The 18,285-nt window shown below is 38.2% G+C and overlaps 1 protein-coding gene across 3 annotated transcripts in view; it reads left to right on the forward strand.

The window, feature by feature from the left end:
• The first annotated feature begins 860 nt into the window (after positions 1–860).
• The window catches only part of DEK (DEK proto-oncogene), a 44,579-nt gene continuing 27,154 nt past the window's right edge, over positions 861–18,285 (forward strand). Inside the window, exons 1-11 of one of the 3 annotated variants that reach the window (XM_085220128.1) lie at positions 884–1,106; positions 1,828–1,974; positions 3,892–3,993; positions 4,504–4,613; positions 8,105–8,199; positions 8,704–8,824; positions 9,546–9,728; positions 12,593–12,725; positions 14,343–14,491; positions 15,716–15,784; positions 16,625–18,217. In XM_085220128.1, the coding sequence (XP_085076254.1) occupies positions 1,839–1,974; positions 3,892–3,993; positions 4,504–4,613; positions 8,105–8,199; positions 8,704–8,824; positions 9,546–9,728; positions 12,593–12,725; positions 14,343–14,491; positions 15,716–15,784; positions 16,625–16,636 (1,110 nt within the window). In that variant the 5' untranslated portion in view covers positions 884–1,106; positions 1,828–1,838 and the 3' untranslated portion in view covers positions 16,637–18,217. Of the gene's footprint in view, positions 1,107–1,827; positions 1,975–3,891; positions 3,994–4,503; positions 4,614–8,104; positions 8,200–8,703; positions 8,825–9,545; positions 9,729–12,592; positions 12,726–14,342; positions 14,492–15,715; positions 15,785–16,624; positions 18,218–18,285 lie in introns of those variants that run through there. The other 2 variants (XM_085220127.1, XM_085220126.1) reach the window with 2 other exon arrangements.

Below are 18,285 nucleotides of genomic sequence, written 5' to 3' on the forward strand. Positions count from 1 at the left end.
TTGACAGCAAGGGTTGTTAAGCACTGCAACAGGCTGCCCAGGGAGGTGGTTGAGTCACCATCCCTGGATGTGTTTAACAACCATTTGGATGTGGTGCTCGGGGACATGATTTAGCAGAGGGTTGTTAGAGTTAGGGTAGTGTGTTTAGGTTATGGTTGGACTTGATGATCTTGAAGGTCTTTTCCAACCTGAGTAATTCTGTGATTCTATCTTTCTTGTGCCGTTTGCATGGTTCATGGCTTAATGGCCAGATACTTAAGTGTCCTGAGCTTCAGGCTTGCCTAGTTATGCATTGCTGGTAAATGACGTTCGTTTTTCAGAACTGCCACCGTCTGTATTCACAACAGGTTTAAAAAAACACTGGGAATGGAAACTGCAGCTGCTGTTGGAACTGAGGGGGGAGATGCTCTCCCCAGTCCTGTCTTTGTACAGTGCGAGCTGCAGCATCTGGTTCAGGTTAGATATGAGGAGGAAGTTTTTCACTCAGAGTGGAGACACACTGGAACAGGTTGCCCAAGGAGGTTGTGGATGCCCTATCCCGGGAGACATTCAAGGCCAGGCTGGATGTGGCTCTTGGCAGCCTGATCTGGTGGTTGGCGACTCTGCACATAACAGGGAGTTGAAACTGGATGATCATTGTGGTTCTTTTCAACCCAGGCCATTCTGTGATTCGATGATCTGAGCGACAAGCGCACGACCCTCCCAAACACAGCCTTCAGCGCGGCCAGGGGCCGTGACGTCACCACAGAGGTTAGGGCGCCCCCCGCAGCACACGGCCGCAAAGCGCGTCTCTCGCCCCACCCTCGCTCTGCGCGCGCAGCCCTGTCGCCCCGCCCACCTCCGCGCCCGCCCTCCCCGCGCCGGCACTGATTGGCCGCCGTCTTCCCGCTTCCTTCTCCCCGGCTGAGAACCCGCCATTTTGAAAACCTTGTTGATTCCGGGAGGGGGAGAGAGAGAGAGAGGTGAGAGCGAGCGAGCGGGACGCGGGGCGCGCGTCTCAGTCTGGCAGCGCCCCGCTCCTCCCCCTCTGCGCGCCCTCCCCGCCGCCACCCGCCGACCCTGCCGCCACAGCCACTCCCGCCGCAGGAGCCGGAGCTCGAGACGAGGTGTGTCCGCCCGCCATGGCCGCACCGGGCCCTGCAGAGCGGCCGCGTTCTCTCCTCGGGGCGGAGGGGGGGGGCGGGCGGCCGCCGCGTTCGTGCTGCGCTGTCCGGCGCCATCGCGTCGTTCGGGCTGCGCGCCGGGACGGGCGGCTGGCGGGGCTGTGTCCGAGGCGGGAGGGGCCCCTCCTTTCTCCCCTTCCCGGCCGAAAATATCCCCGCTGTAACTCTGAGAAGCGGATCTCGGCACTTTCGTCCTTCTCCAGCCCTCCTCGCCGGCCTGGGCGTTGCCAAGGCGGAAAGTTCCCAACTTTCTGTTCTTCCTCTCCGCTAAGAGGAGGGGAAAGGCAGCTTGGGCAGAGCGATCGCTCTTTCTCAAGAAAAACTGGAGGGTTTTGTTGCCTGTATCCTGCGAGAGGCATTTTCTGGGCATTTTGCAAGGAGGTGTGGACCTTTTTCTCCTTCATAGTGCAGCCCGCGGTTCCCGTCGCCTGTTTGTTTCCTCTGTGTGTTTCTGAATGTTTCACAGAGTTTGGGAACTGGTGTGTGGAAAGTGCTGATAAACCTCTTCAGCAGCTGCAAAACGAGAGACAGCTTCTGAGAAATGTTAGGTGCTGTGTATGAGCACAGTGTTTGAGTTCGTGTCTTCAAACATGTGAACGGCCGCAGCTGGAGCGCTTCTGCAAGGGTGCTGTGTTCTCATGGCTTTGCCCACTGCTTTCTACAGAACCACGTACTATGTCTGCTGTTGCTTCCTCTAAAGAAGATACGATGTCGTCTGAAAAAGCAGATGAGAAACAACCTGAGGCTGAAAGCAAAGCTGAGGAAAGCGAGGAGGATGAGGAGGAGGAAGAAGAGGAAGAAGAAGAAAAGGGTATGTGTCATGGAACCATAGAATGGTTTGGGTTGGAAGGGACCTTTGAGATCATCCAGTTCCAACCCCCTGCTATAGGCAGGGACACCTCCCTCTAGAACAGGTTGCTCAAAGCCCCATCCAGCCTGGCCTTGAGTGCTTCCAGGGAGGGGGCATCCACAACCTTGCTGGGCAATTGTACTGCGGAATCTCCTAACAGCAGTTGTACATCTCATGGATCATAAATCATTTTCCAGCAGACTAAAACAGACAAGACTAGAAATAACGATACTATATTCCTCAGGAAACATTGGAGGGATTACCAGCATTTTCCGTTCATACACCAGGGATTTTTTGTTGTTGGAGAAACTTTTAGGAGATTTTAAGATGTATCATCCTGTATCAAATCATTATCTGAAAATTGAGCATTTTAATTTTTTTTTTTTTTTGCCAGTAACACTTTGAAGCGATACACATTTGCAAAAGATAGACAAGTGGAAATAACTGTGGGATTGCTTTAGAATAATACAGCTATCATTTGCCTAACTACTGGTAATTACTTTTTTGGGTATCACAACTTAATTGTAGTGATGAAGGAATTCCATGTGATTTATTTTACCAGTGAAAGTCATGGTGATGTTAAAGAGACAAGCAAGACAGATTGCATCATGTATCTGAAGAGGGTAATGAAGGAATAGGAGATGTGATGAAGGAACTACTATGCAAAACTGCTGGTGTTATATCTCTAGGCAACTATTTTGCAAATGAAAGCATCTGTGCAAATAGAGCTGTGGTATGGCTAGTGAAAACCATGTCACTGATGGTCTTGTGTTCTTAAAGGAGCAGAGCTTTGTCTTTAGAAAAAGTAGTAGAAAAGTTATGCTGTTTTAAGAACAATGGAGTAATTTGAATTAACTTTTTACAAACAGCTGATTGTCTATTCACAAGTGTGTTTTGCTTTGTTCTCACCATGTATGTGTCCAGTTCAATGTTTGTGCACATCATAAAGCTACTTTTCTTTGTTAAGGCCAGAGTAACACTATGTGCTAAGGAAAGTGTGATATGTGATATAAGATCAGGTATCTTACTATGAGGTATTTATGTTTGTGAAATGGTGAGGCTTTTCTCTTGATGTAGTATTGTTGAAGTAGCTGTACAAGATGTATCAATTAAGCCAATCCAAACGTGTTCGTAGAATGGTTTAGGTTGGAAGGTACCTTAAAGATTATCTATTTCAACCTCCCTACCATGAGCAGAGATTCCTTCCATTAAAAGGATGAAGTATTACATGAAATTATTTGTAATAATATTCTTGGTAGTTTGGAAGATGTTAGTATTGTGCTCTGCAGAGTGCTGCACAGCATGTCTGTGCGTGGTTCAGTACAGTCCCACTATCCTTATGTATCTGCATTTTCTAATGATAGTATTCTACTAGGTGTTCTCCATTCCGCTAGTGGGAAAAGAAAGAGACTGTAAGCAAGCTAGATTCTCCCTTTGCCCAGTTAGCTTTCCTGTAAAGAACTGGAGTACAGCTATGCATCTGGGGGCTGGAAGGGGAAGGGACAGAATGAGACTGTGCAAGTAACACCTGTTCTGTACCTTAGAAAGGTGAAGAAAGGAGAGAAGGCTGGATTTCTGATTATGCATGGAGATGCCATCTCCATTGTGAGATGAAGATCCCTTTAGGAAATGTCCAGTGTCCACCTTCAAGGTTAGGTTGGATGTAGGATTGTAGTTAAGAACAAGAGACTCAGATCTACAGCTCTGTGAAATCCTATCGATCTTTTAGCCAAGGGTTTGGAAGTCTCATAATACTTGGTCATGTTATCCTTTCTTGTTTTGCTGTTGCAATGATTCAGAGTTGTATTGCTTATCACTACAGTCGAGTTGCTGATAGAATGAGAAAAAAAACTTAAAAAAAAACCCTGTGTTTTGCAGAAAAGAGTCTCATTGTTGAAGGAAAAAGGGAGAAAAAGAAAGTAGACCGATTGACCATGCAAGTGTCCTCGTTACAAAAGGAACCTTTTACAATTACACCAGGTAAGCTTGTCCTTTCAGGTAAGAATTATGGGTGTTGGAAATGAAGATGAAATCTCTCAAAAGACCAAACTGTTAACCTTGTTGTAGGTGAGACCCAACTTAACTGAATCACTGTGCATTTCCAAACTGTTATAATTATATGAAAACTGTCTTTTATCCTAAAAGGTCACATTAAACCACAGAAATTATATAATGTTTAAACTTAGCTCTGAATAGGCTTTTCAGTATCTAGCTACCACTGTTGTTGGGACATCTAGAATAAAAAGAAATGCCAAGTCTGTTAGCTGTGTTACAAGTAGTGTCAAGTAAGGAAAAAAGCCACTATTAGTGCCTGGTTGATAGAGAATGACCTACCTAACACTTGACTTGATGCTCTGCAGAAGTAACTTCTTTCACATTAAAAGAATATATATAGATAGAATATATAGGTAGATGGATATTTGAAGTTGTGAACAGACGGGGAAATAAGAATGTGATTTCTATGTATTTTTTTTGTTTTATTTGTTTCAGGAAAAGGACAAAAACTTTGTGAAATTGAAAGGATACAATTCTTTCTGAGTAAAAAGAAGACAGATGAACTTCGGAACCTGCATAAACTCCTCTACAACAGGCCAGGCACTGTGAGAACTTAAAATCTATTTATATATCTAGTAATTCTCATGCATGGTGAAAAAGTTTATCCTATAAGTGTTGTTTTCTTTTGCATTTGCACACGTAGACCTACTTAAGTGTCATTTATTACAAACTACTCTTGAAAATTACTGTTAAAGGAATAGTTACTCAAGGCCATAATTCTTCTAATTTCTGGAAACTACTCTGAAAATCTTTTGAATTATAAGCCTATAGAATGTAGATCTTCCCCCTTCCTCTCCACTCCAGGTTAGTGATCGCTTTATGCAAATGAATTGGAAATTCATTGCTAAAACTGCTGACGTACATGGAATATTTTGACTATAGTCTGTATAGTTTGAATATACTGTGTATAACTTTGAATATAGCTGTGTCTTACTACTTCAGTTTATTCTGTTTGGTACCTGTGTTAGTGGATTTTACTACACTGCTACCTACCTAGTCATTTTCTCCACAAAGCAATAGAAAGCAAAGGTACGTTAATACATAAAATTTTAATTAGTGATTTTGTCATATTTACCTAAAATAAAACTGACCTGAAATATTAATTAATTAAAAAAAAAAAGATATGCTCTCTCTTATATCCAAGGATCAAACTTGATCCATAATAGCAAATAGTTCTTAGTGCCTGTTATATACTATTGATCATGCCTTGCATTTCAGAATACATCTGGCCCATTTTCTTTGCTACTAGGAATGAAATGGAGATGGCAGTAATTAAGGCAGATTCAACAGTATCACTTCAATGCACTTTATTTTTAAGCTCTTACTGTATTTTAGAAACTTAAACAGCTAGCACAGAAATGAGGAACTGAGTGATACAAGTACAAATGTTATACAAATTCAGTTAGAATATCTGAAACCACTGCTGCAAATGCTGTGGTTGTTTCAATGACACAGCGAAGGTCTGTCATCTGATCTCAACTATTCAGGAGAAAAAACAGTGTATGTTCATCAAAATCTCTTTGAATTTTGGTATTTATTTGGTATGTTAGCTAACAAATCAAGTATTTTTGGCTCTGTATACAGACATTGACTGTCTTTTGGATTGTTTTGCAGTAGAATTTCATCATTTGATGGGAAAAGTGGAATGACAACCATGTAGCTTTCTGTTCTAACTAGATTTTTAGTGCAAGTTGTGAAACTACATCCATTTATGAAACTAGTGATGCTTTTATATCATCTTCTGGTAGAGGTACTGTGAATCCCTCTCTCCACCACAGCTCACAGATCTGAGATGTAACTGATTGAGGAGACCATAACGTTTATTGGCTATGTAATGTGTTACTAAGACACTAACAACTCAGTAACAATTATCACCAACTACATCGTTGGCAAATTGTTTATTAACACAATCAGCTAATGGACACGTGTCTGTTAGCAGTTTTAGAATTATGTGCAAAATTATATGATTGTAAACTGATATTTAACACTCTTAAATGTTATTAGTTAGACAGAAGTGCAGTTGAAATACAACTCTGACTATTCCATCCCATGCCATTTATGTGGGTGCAGTTCCACCCCACTTTGCTCTGTGTTCTAACAATCAGATACATTTTGGATGTAGACTTGTTGGAGAATCCAGCTAGCTGTTAAAGGCTATTGCTCTAGTGTCCCAGTAGTCTGAGTCCTTAGATCACCCTCACTACTTTCTGTAGTTGTCCATGTTCCTACTGCCCAAAACATGGTATTTCACAGAAAGTCAACTAAATAGGCTGCCTCATGCAGAATTAATATATTTGCACAGGTTCTGATGGCTGTACAAAGTTCTGCTTGCCAGCAGGTTCCCCAAACATGCTTGCATTTATCTGGTTTTGTTCTGATTACGTGTGGCTTGCATTACTTAAGACAAAATAATTTACTTTAGCCTTAGTTGTTCTACAAATAAATACCAATACAAATAATTTTCTATCTTATATACAGACAGTCCATGTAATAAAACAACATTTTTCGTGCTGTTTTTGAGCTTACATAGATTCCTACTGTCTTAGCTCCTTAATAACAAATAATTGTCCTTGATGTATTATTTGGGCAGTCTTCTGGTTTCCTGCAAAGTTCTGATACTCCTGTGAGACCTGTTGCTTGGGGAAATGAGGTAGCATCACCTGCTGAAGTGACTGAGATAGCTGGAAAACATACTGTGATACGACAAGATTCTGTTCATCATAGAAAGTTTCTATTAAAAACTGTATCTGTTCTGTTTCTAAACCTTTTATTGTAGCACCTGTGTCCTACCCTAAAATGATAATCATTAATTAGGTTAGAGCCTTATCTTGTAGAACAGAGTATGTCCATCATTGACCAGAGTCAGTATTTGACAGAACTTAACACTGAATTTATGGTTTCTGATTATAGAAATGTATATAAAAATATTTCTAGTCCTAGAAAATTCTAACAATCGGATACTTTAAAGATTGACTGTATTTCCATTAATTTTTGTGAAAGCTATGTCTCTGAGCTAAAATATAGGTGAATATGTTTGCTTATAAATAGGTACCATTTGGAAATATCGGTATGAGTTAATTGAAAACCATATTTAATCAGAGTTGTAGGGATCTCAGAATGCCATTTAAAGTCAAGGAAGTCAGATGTTGTTTTGTATGCACATACTATAGGTGCTTCAGAAAGTAGTTAATGTTTAATAAAACATACTGACACACCTGCAGATTTTCTATACTGAATTTCTGGGCAGAATACAAGGAGCTTAGCATTGGTAAAATTTTAAACTAGTGGAGAAACACCAGAAAGAAGATCTGTAAAATTGTTGAAAGTGATTCCAGGTCGTACTTGGTCGTGTTATAAATATCTCAGAACATTTTGGGATTCCTTTAAACTTTTTTTGTGAAGAAGAGATGAAGAAAAAGCTGAAGAACTTTATTCTTGGTTGTAGATAGGAGTGATTTTTTTCATGATGAGGACTGTCTGTTACGATGAAAGCTTGGTCCTGTTCACTCTAGTGGCTTAATGGCTGGCCTTGCCAGTTGGGTGATGTGTAAATACATAAATTGATCATGCAGAAGAAGAGCTTCAAAAGTGCAGTCACAATCCTATGTAAGAATTTAAAAAGCAAATGAAGCTAATCAGCTCTAACAGATCATATACTGAAAATTTACTATTCTACAGCAAACTATACAGTACAAAGTGAACATCAGGCTTCCTGTGATCATCGTTGCACAAACATGTTTTGCATGTACTGTATTATTTACAAGCTCAAAATGGCAGGTGATTTTTCCATGCAAGTTATTAAAAGAAATTAAATTACCAAGATCCCAGGAACTTAGTTGTAATTTAGCTGTCATGAGGTAAATACAGGCATAAGATGTATAAGTAAATGTTCATTGGGATTTTTTATATAGGTGCAAGTTTTCATCGATGGTAAGCTACAAGATAGAACAGATTTTTCTTCTGTGAAAAGTTAAACATAATTGGATGAAGTCCTTTAAGCTGCATGTAAGAGAAGTTAATCTGTGTTCTATTCTAGGTTGCTTCCCTAAAGAAGAATGTGGGTCAGTTCAGCGGGTTTCCATTTGAAAAAGGAAGTGACCAATACAAAAAGAAGGAGGAGATGTTAAAAAAGTAATGATCTCCATTGCTACTTTGTATAGACTGACTCATGCTGTACCATCTTTTTATTTTCAACATTTGTCTTTACAAAATTTACATGACACTCCATTCATGGTGCAAGCTTTCATATCTCTGCCTTAAAACCTTTCTCCTTCAGAATCAAAACCCATTTTTGCTTAATGTATATTAAAAGTACAGTGTTATTCCTAGAAATGCTGTGAAATGAATGTAATGAACTGGAACATTTAGCGTAACAAAGTGATGTTTTCTTGTTGGTGGTGTTTTTTTGTTTTGTTTGTACTATTTCTCCACATAAACTACTTCCCTATTAACAGAAGAAGGTGCTGCAAATTGGTTGAAGCTGGAATGAAAGGGTTTGAAAATAAGATAAAGCAGTAAATCTAGTGATAACAAATCAATGTCGGGATGTAGGCATAAATCAGTTAAATGTTGATCTGTTGTTTATAATGTGTTACTAAATACTTTGGTTTTTCTCTTCCTTTTTTCTCTCTCCAGATTTAGAAATGCAATGTTGAAAAGTATCTGTGAAGTTCTTGATTTGGAAAGATCAGGAGTCAACAGTGAGCTGGTAACCAGAATCTTAAACTTCTTAATGCATCCAAAGTCTTCAGGCAAGGTGAGATGCAGGTTATGCTTGTTTTAAGAACTCTGTCTTGGCAAAAAATGCAGCTGCATTTATGCTTTAAAGCACTAAACAGAATTAGTGATTAATATGTGAGCTAATTAGGGACAGCCATTCCCAAATTCCAGTGAGCAGCATCTGCTTTGTGGGTGAGTGGAAGAGAATAGACACAGTAGAATCTCATAACGGCAATCAGTTTTTAATCTATAGGCAATACTGAACTGGTTAGACTATTGCTCAGGAAACTTCAGTTTATTTGCAGCAAACACTGGGAAGTAGTATGTACAAAGTCAGCATGCTCCTTAGGGATGCTGGTAGAACTGAGTAACAACAAAATGCAGTTTTGTGTAACCTCAAGAGTCGTCAGCTAATCTGCTGCCAGAAGAAAAAGTGAACTTTTATGGGTAATGTAAAATATCCTTGTTTGTGCTTCCCTAATCCCTAACTGGATTTCTTAGATTAGGGGAGTGAAGGGGAGGCTTAGCTTAAAAGTGAAATGCAGTTTCATTTTACTCTGATTTATACCCATGCTTTGAATTTCTTCTTAGCATGTTATAAGAGTAACGCATACAATTGGCCTGGTTTTTTGTTTCGATGATGTAGACCTCTGTACTTACTATTTTTTTTTTTTTACTATTATTTGAAGGAATTTATATTTTTCTTTAAAATATTCTTTTGTATTCCTTTGTGAATAACATGCATCCCTGCCTTTCAGCCGTTGCCAAAGTCCAAGAAGACACCAAGCAAAGGTGGCAAAAAAGAACGCAGTAGTACTGGAACAACGAGAAAAACAAAACGCACCAAGTGCCCAGAGATCTTGTCTGATGAATCAAGCAGTGAGGAAGATGAAAAGAAGGAAAAGGATGATTCTTCAGAAGAGAAAGAAAGTGAAGAGGAGGTAATGAGGGCTCTTGAGTCATTTTTTTTCAACGTAGGGCTAAAAACTTTTCTCTGCAATTTGTCAGTGTGATTGCTACCAATTGTTGATTCGTAGAACATGTAAGGTTGGAGAGGTAATTGATGTTTTACTAAATTAATAGTTTCATTTATAAAATTTATAAGAGAGATCTTGATTTCTTGGTGCCTTAGAGAATCGATAAGATAATACTAAGGTTCTTGTTTTTGTTCATACACCTTAGAAAACCATTTGCTGGTTGTCAGATTAGGACAGTCAGAATTTGAAGTGTAGTTGATGGGATTCTTATATACCTTGTGAAGGTTTTATTAATGTAATCTTCATTTCAATAGTAAATTCTCAGTATCTTTTCCAGTGAGAGTATGTCTGTATTTGTATCTGTGCATGTAGGGTTTGATTGGATACCTAGAAGTTAACTCTGAAGTGAGTACAGGTCCCTGACTTAACTACTGCATTGTTTTCAAATCTTGCTTCCACATTTCTTCTGGATCTTATGTTCTCATCTCTCTTTTGGGCTTCTGTAGATCACAGAGCTAAAGGAGGCAACAGAACAAGCAGCCTTGCGGAGATCCCTGTGTTTTACAGAGTGTTCTCCCTATTTGCTGTTCTGCTGTGTATTCTTTGAAACTTAGTTCAGTCTTTTATAACATCAGAGAGATTAAGTTTAAAAAAAAAAACAAAAACAAAAAACCAAACAACAGAAAAGCCTTCCACTTTCCATTCAATTTCAGTCCTGAACGTAGTTAACAGAAGACACAAGATGGTCTGGTGCAAATGCCACTGGTTTTGTCCATATGTCTGAAGTGTGAAAGAAAGAAATGAGAAGGAGCCATAGGCTCCATCCGATCCTACATTTTGTTTTCAGTGGGACTTCCTTTTTAGCCATAATCAAAGCCGTAGAACAAACAGCAATTAGTTAATTGGTGTCAAAGGAAATCATTTATGTGGGCTACCTAGCCTTTGACTCCAAACTGAGAGAGTTATTTACTTGAGTTGCATTCCCCCTATTGGAGTGCAAGAGTGACAGCTTAAGTAAATTGTCTGAGCTATACAAAAGCTGATGTATGCAACTTGAACTATTTATGCAAACACTTTTACGTTTCAGAGGTTCTCATGTTAATTTAAAAAGAAGCTTCGAGGAAATTCTTTGCAACTCCATAAAACAAACATAATTGTGAGTTTGCATTTTTCTTTTCCTCCAAATAGTCAAAAGAGGACAAAATACGAGAAGTTAATTTTATATTTGTTCATCTCTTCAACAGTACAGTCTTCCTGCTGTGAGGGAAGGAAACGTGGCTTTCAGAGCCAGGAGTCTGCTTTTAAAAACTTTTTCAAGAATTCAGCTATTTAAGAAAAAATAGTAGACCCTGTTGATCTAACTGAGTTGTCTTTGCCTTCTTTCAAAAGGCAGGAGGAGTTAGATGACCAACTTTGGAAGTTGAAACTGATTTGCATGGAATAAAAGTGTAATTATCGTGCAAACACTTGTATGCCAAATTAGTTTGAATATAGGAAGTGGTGAAAAGGAAGATGTCTATCTTTGCAGAGTTTTAAGGTTATACCATAAAGAAGGAAAAATAACAGCTAGATTTATATAATATTTAACAAACTACAGGTTGTGTTTCCTCTGCTCTTTTGGCATCTCAGGCTGAAGTAGTTATGAGCTTCTCTTGACTGCAACAGTGTTTTATTGTTTTGTTTTTTAATCTTATGTACCCAGAAAGAAAAGATATCTGGAATACTTCTGCATGCTGAAGGAACATAATTTTTTTGAAGTTTAAATATGAGTGTTAGTTTTAACCTCTGATTCTGTAGCTAGTGATGGAGCTTTAATAGGAACTTAAAAACTAAATGCAAGTTTAGTTAGGTTTGCAGTGATTCTTGAGTATATTTTTTGATGTTAAGCAGCAAAGGTCTCACTTAACAACACTGTTTTCTAGTTGTATAGCTGTAATAGCAACTGTAAGTGAGCAATCCAGTATAAAGAAATACACTCTGTTCTACTGAGTATAGTTTCAGGGGTTGTACCAGATACCAATTGAACAAGTAGTGAAAAGTTGTGTGAACTTATTTAGATGTTACTGTGTAATAGTGATAGCTCAGGTGACTGCACTGCCATTTAAAATTGAAATTGGAATTATGAATTTAGTAATTACTATTAGTTAGTTTGTTTCATGGTATTCTTTCTCTGAAGTCGGGTTTTATCCTGGTCTAAACTTTGTATTTCTGTGAGGGCAGTTTTCAGCCTGGTTAGAAGTTCTATGTAAAAGCCTGTGTTAAGCACACATTTAGTTTGTGATAACAATGCACTGCATGTATCCACACACTGTATGAATTAATGTTCCCACTTTTCCTATTGGTGGTAACTTAGTGCAGTTTTCTTTGAGTTTGCTAGCTGCAATAATCAACCAGCTGATCTTCTCAGCTGGTACTAAAAGAACTTGCTGTGTGTAGTCCTAGTGAAGTACAGCATCTAGAAATGATTGAACACAACATGCCATGCCTTTTAGAAATTTTTCAGCTAATTCTAAGCAACTGTAGCTTTGAGCAACCTGATCTGGTGAAATCTGCCTGCGGCAGGGGGGTCCAAAGCCAGATGGTTTTTAGGGTTCCCTCAAACCCAAACTGTTCTATGATAACTAACTGCAAATGGAAGGGTGCAGTACAGCTAAATTATAAACACAATCAGAAGGTTCCAGTTTGAGTATATAGAGGAGCAGTGTGAAATTCTATTAATGTTGTTGATGTAGTTTGTGCTGACAGAAGGGATGATTGCTGTTGCTTAAGAGGAGTGTGGGTTGTTCAGTAGGAATCACTGTTCTAATCCTCCATTTTCTTCTTTATAGCCCCCTAGAAGAGCATCTAAAAGAGAAAAATCTAAAAAGGTGACTTCCAAACCCAAGAAAACTGTGAAGGGTGCTAATGTCAAGAAGGCGGATAGCAGCACTACTAAAAAGAGTCAGAACAGTTCTAGAAAAGGTAAATGGCTTTAAATCTTTTGTCATGCATCGTCTTGTAGCTTAACAGAGATACTTATTAGAAGACAGGCTTCTTTATCTAATTGTGAAGGAAAATGGAGTTTGCTGAGTTATCGATTTGAAGTTTCTTTCCTTGCAATGGTAATTAAAAAAAAAAAAAAAAAAAGATTTGGGTATATCTTTATATAATTTATGTTGTTTGCATATACATTTTTGTCTGTATACCTAAAGTATCAGCCTGGTTCTGTCTTCTGTTGCAAGAACATCATGAAGTTCTATTAAACTTCAGTCTTATAATTGATGGATATATATAGTATATATATATATATATCTAACTTTCTGTCTCCTGTTCAGCAGCTTGATATTCACAAATATGTGTTCCACGTGCATCCTGTGGCTCGTTTTCCTTATATCTGACAAATGCATGTATATACAGTGTAGGGCAGCCCACTCAGCAGTGGCCCTGTTCTGAGGAGGAGCTTCAGCCAAATGATCTCCAGAGGTTATTTATAGCCTTCAATTTTCTCACCCTCTTGGAGTTAAAAAGCCATCCCAGTTGCAGCATGCATTACTAATGCAGCATATATGTGTACTACAAGCATAGTTCATTTAATGCCAGCACCAGCATATGTGTGCTTTCACAGAGAAATCAGTTCAAACTAACTACTCCCTTTGTCAGTGAGTTAAGAAAACAACAGCTCTCAGATAAAAAAAAATTATGCTCAGCTTCTTTCACAGCCTTGTTTCTCAGCTGTTAGGCAGCCTTTGCTGAACCGAATATTTTTCAGTTTGCTGATGGTACTGATGTCATAAACACAACTGTGTGCATGTACACTTCATTTTACTACCACAATATGTGTGTGATGTTACACATATACTTTGTGTATTTGTGTGTTACATACTCTGTGCTTAGTTTCTTGTTTATTCCTACTGCATTTCTTTTTTGAGTGTAAGTCCACATTACAAAACTTAAAATATGAAGTGGGTCATTCTGCAAGCTCTTTATCTAGTCTTAGTGCCTCTATTCTCAGACAAGATGCCAGTAACAGTGTGCTGGAGTCGCTCAGACGCAGCGTTTTACTGCTGGAAAAGATTATAGGACTGTCCTGTGCCTTTTCACTTAACTTCCTTTATGATTCTCCTTGTTTTTTAGTTTGTTTGTTTGTTTTTTCGGATGGTGTTTCTGATGGCATGTTTGGTATTACAGCACTGCAAAATTATGAGACTCTAATGAGCAGCACCATTGGGAAAAGGAATCTAAACTCCTTTTCAAAGCAAACAAATGTTGTTTTAGGACAGAAATGTCTCAGTTTTGAATTGCTGTCATAAATGTTCTTGGTTTGCTTTTTGTTTTTGTTTGATAGATGAATGTAAACAGATGCATACTTTCTAGAGTATGTATTGATTTGTAAACTGGTAGTTTACAAACAGTAATGCAGATGTATAAGTTAAGTGTAATACTGACAGCATTTGCTTTAGTTACAAAATGATGGACTGGCAAGATACCCATTTTAAGGGTGATCATTGCATCAAATGTTCTGATAGTTTTTGTTTTGGAGAAAGAATGAAAGCAAGTTGAAAATCTTTTACTCCAATCTGAATTACTCTTCATATTTAGAAAGCGAATCTGAGGATAGTTCAGATAATGAACCTTTAATTAAAAAGCTGAAGAAACCACCCACGGATGAAGAAATCAAGGAAACTGTCAAGAAATTGTTGGCCAATGCAAATTTGGAGGAGGTCACAATGAAACAAATCTGCAAGGAGGTAAGCAGATCTAGCAGCTTTTTTGGGGACAGTAAGTTGTCTGTAAGTTGACTTTTATCATCTTGTTTTGTTAACTATGGCTTACAGTCTACACAACGTTTTTGAAACAAAATAGTTTGCCTTGATTTATTTACTAACAGCTACTACTAGGAGGGCTTAATCTCAAGGTGTGCAATGCTGAATGTTCCACAGGAGAATGAAAATCTCTAAATCAAAAATAGCTACATGGAAAGTAGTGCTGCTACCTTCAAAGCAACTGCTGTGTATTAAGGAGCAAATATTAGAGTTGTTGAGACAGTGCAGCAGATTTTTGCTGTCAAAAGGGAAGGGCTGTGCTGCTCTGTGCACATTTCTGCTTGCCTTGCTCTTTTTGTATCCTTTGAGTCTGTTCAGTGCTATCAACGCAGAATAAGTGAATAGTTTTCAGCTGAGTTAACGAGTTGTGTAAACTGTGCAAAGAAGCCATTGAGTTTCAGGACAGGAGCCAAGGAGGAGTGTGGGTGGAAAAGGGAAAAGTGACCATCACAGCACTGCTACCTTGTCACTTGTTACACTGGGATAAGTCTGAAATGTGGTGAACTGGAATAATGTTTTCTGCATTCATTGTCAATATTGGCATTCGCAGTGGTGGTGGTGGTTGTTGTTTAATTAGTTTGATATCCTTTCACTTCTCATTCATGATGATTAACCAAAGAGTAATTGTAGAATAGCACTTAAATATATATATATTGGTTGGTGTATATATATATACCAACATATTGCTTATGTTGGTAACTTGGAAGATGACAATTCCACTTATCACACAAAAATAAGTAGGTATTTGTTTTGAAACCTTATGTAGGTTTCATTTTGATTTATTTTTTTTATAGATTTTTTTTTTTAAGAGGGTATTTGTCTGGTACTTATAGAAAATGTATAGGACAAACATTGGAAAAGTCTTGATTTGCTTGACATGGCAGGTTAGGCATTCCAATTTGTTGATGTGTTGTCAGTAGCATTTTAGTCAGTGACCAACCATAAAAATAAATTTATTTAGATTTCATGGTCAAAATAAGGACAGGGAAATAAAAGTAATTTTCCATAATTAACAGAGGGAGTTCTGAGAGTTCTGTAATACTAGGAGTACAGCACTGCTTTTTGCTCTTTTTTTTACTTAAGCTTCTATTCATAAAGTACACTGAGTGAAAGTAACTCAAGGTTGTACTTTTAATTCTTTTTTTCTAGGTGTATGAGAATTATCCCAGTTATGACTTATCTGACAGGAAAGACTTCATTAAAGAAACAGTCAAAGAGGTAAAGAATTGTTTAGAAACGTTTTTCCAAGTCTAATAGGAATTGGCATGCCATAGTTTTACACCAGTTGTAATAGCCTCCTGCGTAGTGTTGGAAGCATCCCAAACCTCATTGTTTTGATAAATGTGAATACTGGCTTTTTTTTGCCCTTCTTTTTTGGCTCCCCTTATGTGGGATGTGTTGAGTGGTTTTGTTGGTTATTGGGTTTTGTTGCTGTCGTTTGTTTTGTGGTTGCTGGGTTGTTTTTTTTTCTGTATTCCTCTTCCTAAAATAACTGGTCCAGACTTTTTTTTTCCTTAGCATGTCATTACTACTTTGAGTTTCTGTAGTAAGCAGAACTAAAATTAGAGCTCTCCTAATTTTTGATGACTTGACTCTGAAGGCTGTATTTTCTTCCAGTTGCAGCTTTGGCTGCGAGTTGCTCTGTAAATCATGCACTGACCACTGATAACAAAGCAGAGATAGCATAAGCTTCTTAGACTGGAAAGCTCTACAAACGAGAGAAGGAAATTGGATAAAGAGAGCTTTTCTCTATATTTGCCCCTTTTCATTGATAACACAGTTAGGAAGCTGCCTATGAGGTTTTTTTTTTATTGTGGGTTCATTTGCAGGTGTTGAAATGATACGTGACTGTCTAGAAACTATTTACATCTATGTGCTGTGTGTGTTGTTATCAGCAAAGACATGAGAGCAATCTGTTTGCTGAAGGGATGTTCTTGGCCTTGCATGCCAGCAAAAGTTGAGTGCATTTTCTTGATAGTCTGATGCTGAAGGAGAGGCAATGTGTACGTTGTAGGTAGATGCAGAGAAAGGAGAAAACTAATACACTTCTCATTTCAGTTGATTTCATGATCTGATTTGACTGGGAAGTTGAAGATTCCTGATTTTGTTTCCGTGGATTTGAAGATATGATAGGCACCAGCAAAAGGAATGTGTCTTACCCTTGTGGTATTTAGTCAGAACTGATTCTGCTGATCTGATGCTAAGAGTGTTAATGTAAATCGTGTCGTGTATCTTTTTTTTTAAAGCAAAAAAAAAAAAATAACAACAACCAAACCAACAAAACATGCATTTGATGCGCGTTTTAGTTGAACATTCTTAAGTTTTGTGCATGGTAATAAGTGTTCCCTTTTTTATAGCTTTTGTACATCTTGGATTGCTTTGAATAATTAGATTGATTAGAACCATCGCAGCTTTTTAGTCTGCATTACTAGCTTGCAGGAGATTTAAAAATCAAGATGAAAGCTGTTTATCTGTGGATATACATGCAGAGACTTGAATACTGCATTATTGGTTTAAAAAAAAAAAAAAAGAATATATACCCATTTTCAAAAAGAACAGGAGTTAATGGCATGTTAATGTCTTTCATAGTCTGAAACATTCTACAGATGCAGAATTATTCTGGATTGTCATCACTGTCTTGCATGTTTAGGCACTTGGAATTGTCAAAGCATGGTAACTAATTGGCATATAGATGTTATTTTTGTACTCTTAAAAGGCTTTCTGTTGTGTATATAAAGTTATTTCTGATTTCTTTTGTGCAAATCAGTTTTTAATCTTATCTTAGAGGATTTATGACATGAAATGTCAGTGTTCAGCAGTGAGGCTGTGATGGAAAGAGAGATGCAGAAGTCTGATTAAACTACAACTGAGTTGAGGTTTTACAATGTTTTTCCCATCTTGTACAGAAATGAAACTGTAGTTTTATACTTAAGCTTTTCAGTGTTTAATTTTGTACAAAGACTACAGGTACATTTGTTTCAATGGCTTGAACTTATAAATAAAGTCCCTGTAAAGACTATAGGAAACTTTTTTCAAATCTCATGTTGCAAAAAAAGTCTTTTAGTGTTTGGACTTGATGGCCTGACGTCTCAGAAGTGGATATCCATGATGTACAGTTAGGAGGTGTGATAGCTTTGGGAGCCCCCAATGGGTTTTACTGACTTGGGCTTTACTACGTGATGGTATGGGAGCTCTCTTCTGAACCTCAGCCACGGTGCCTCAACGTGCGTGCTGGTACTTGTAAGTCTGCAGTCTTGAACTTTGACCCACAGCTTTCTGGATCAAAGTGAACTCTTTGCATATCTGTTTCTGCTCTTTTGGTTTCTGTTTTCCAAATACATTGTAGCTAATGTGGAAAGTCCTACATTTAACACCTGAACTAATAACAGACGCCCAAGTGTGGGCTGCCATTAATGCCAAAAGTAAAGAATCCCTCTGACTACAGTATTAATGGGAAGACGAAGCATATTTTTGCATTTTATTATTGTACAGTTGGGAAATAAGTGTTCATAAGTAATCTAAGTTCTGAAGTTCAGCCAGTTAGGCTACTCAGTCATCACATATTCTGACTTTCTTTGCGTGTAATCATTCATAAAAGGCTGAATGTAACGGGGTTTTTTATTCAATAAATGTCTTTCTCAAAAATGTAAACCAATGTTGGTGGTACGTTTGCTTAAATGTATAGTAAAAATAATTATACAGAAACAAGGCTGTTGTCT

Source organism: Meleagris gallopavo, chromosome 3, assembly GCF_905368555.1.
Source record: "Meleagris gallopavo chromosome 3, MGAL_WU_HG_1.1, whole genome shotgun sequence".
NCBI classification, from domain to species: Eukaryota; Metazoa; Chordata; class Aves; order Galliformes; family Phasianidae; genus Meleagris; species Meleagris gallopavo.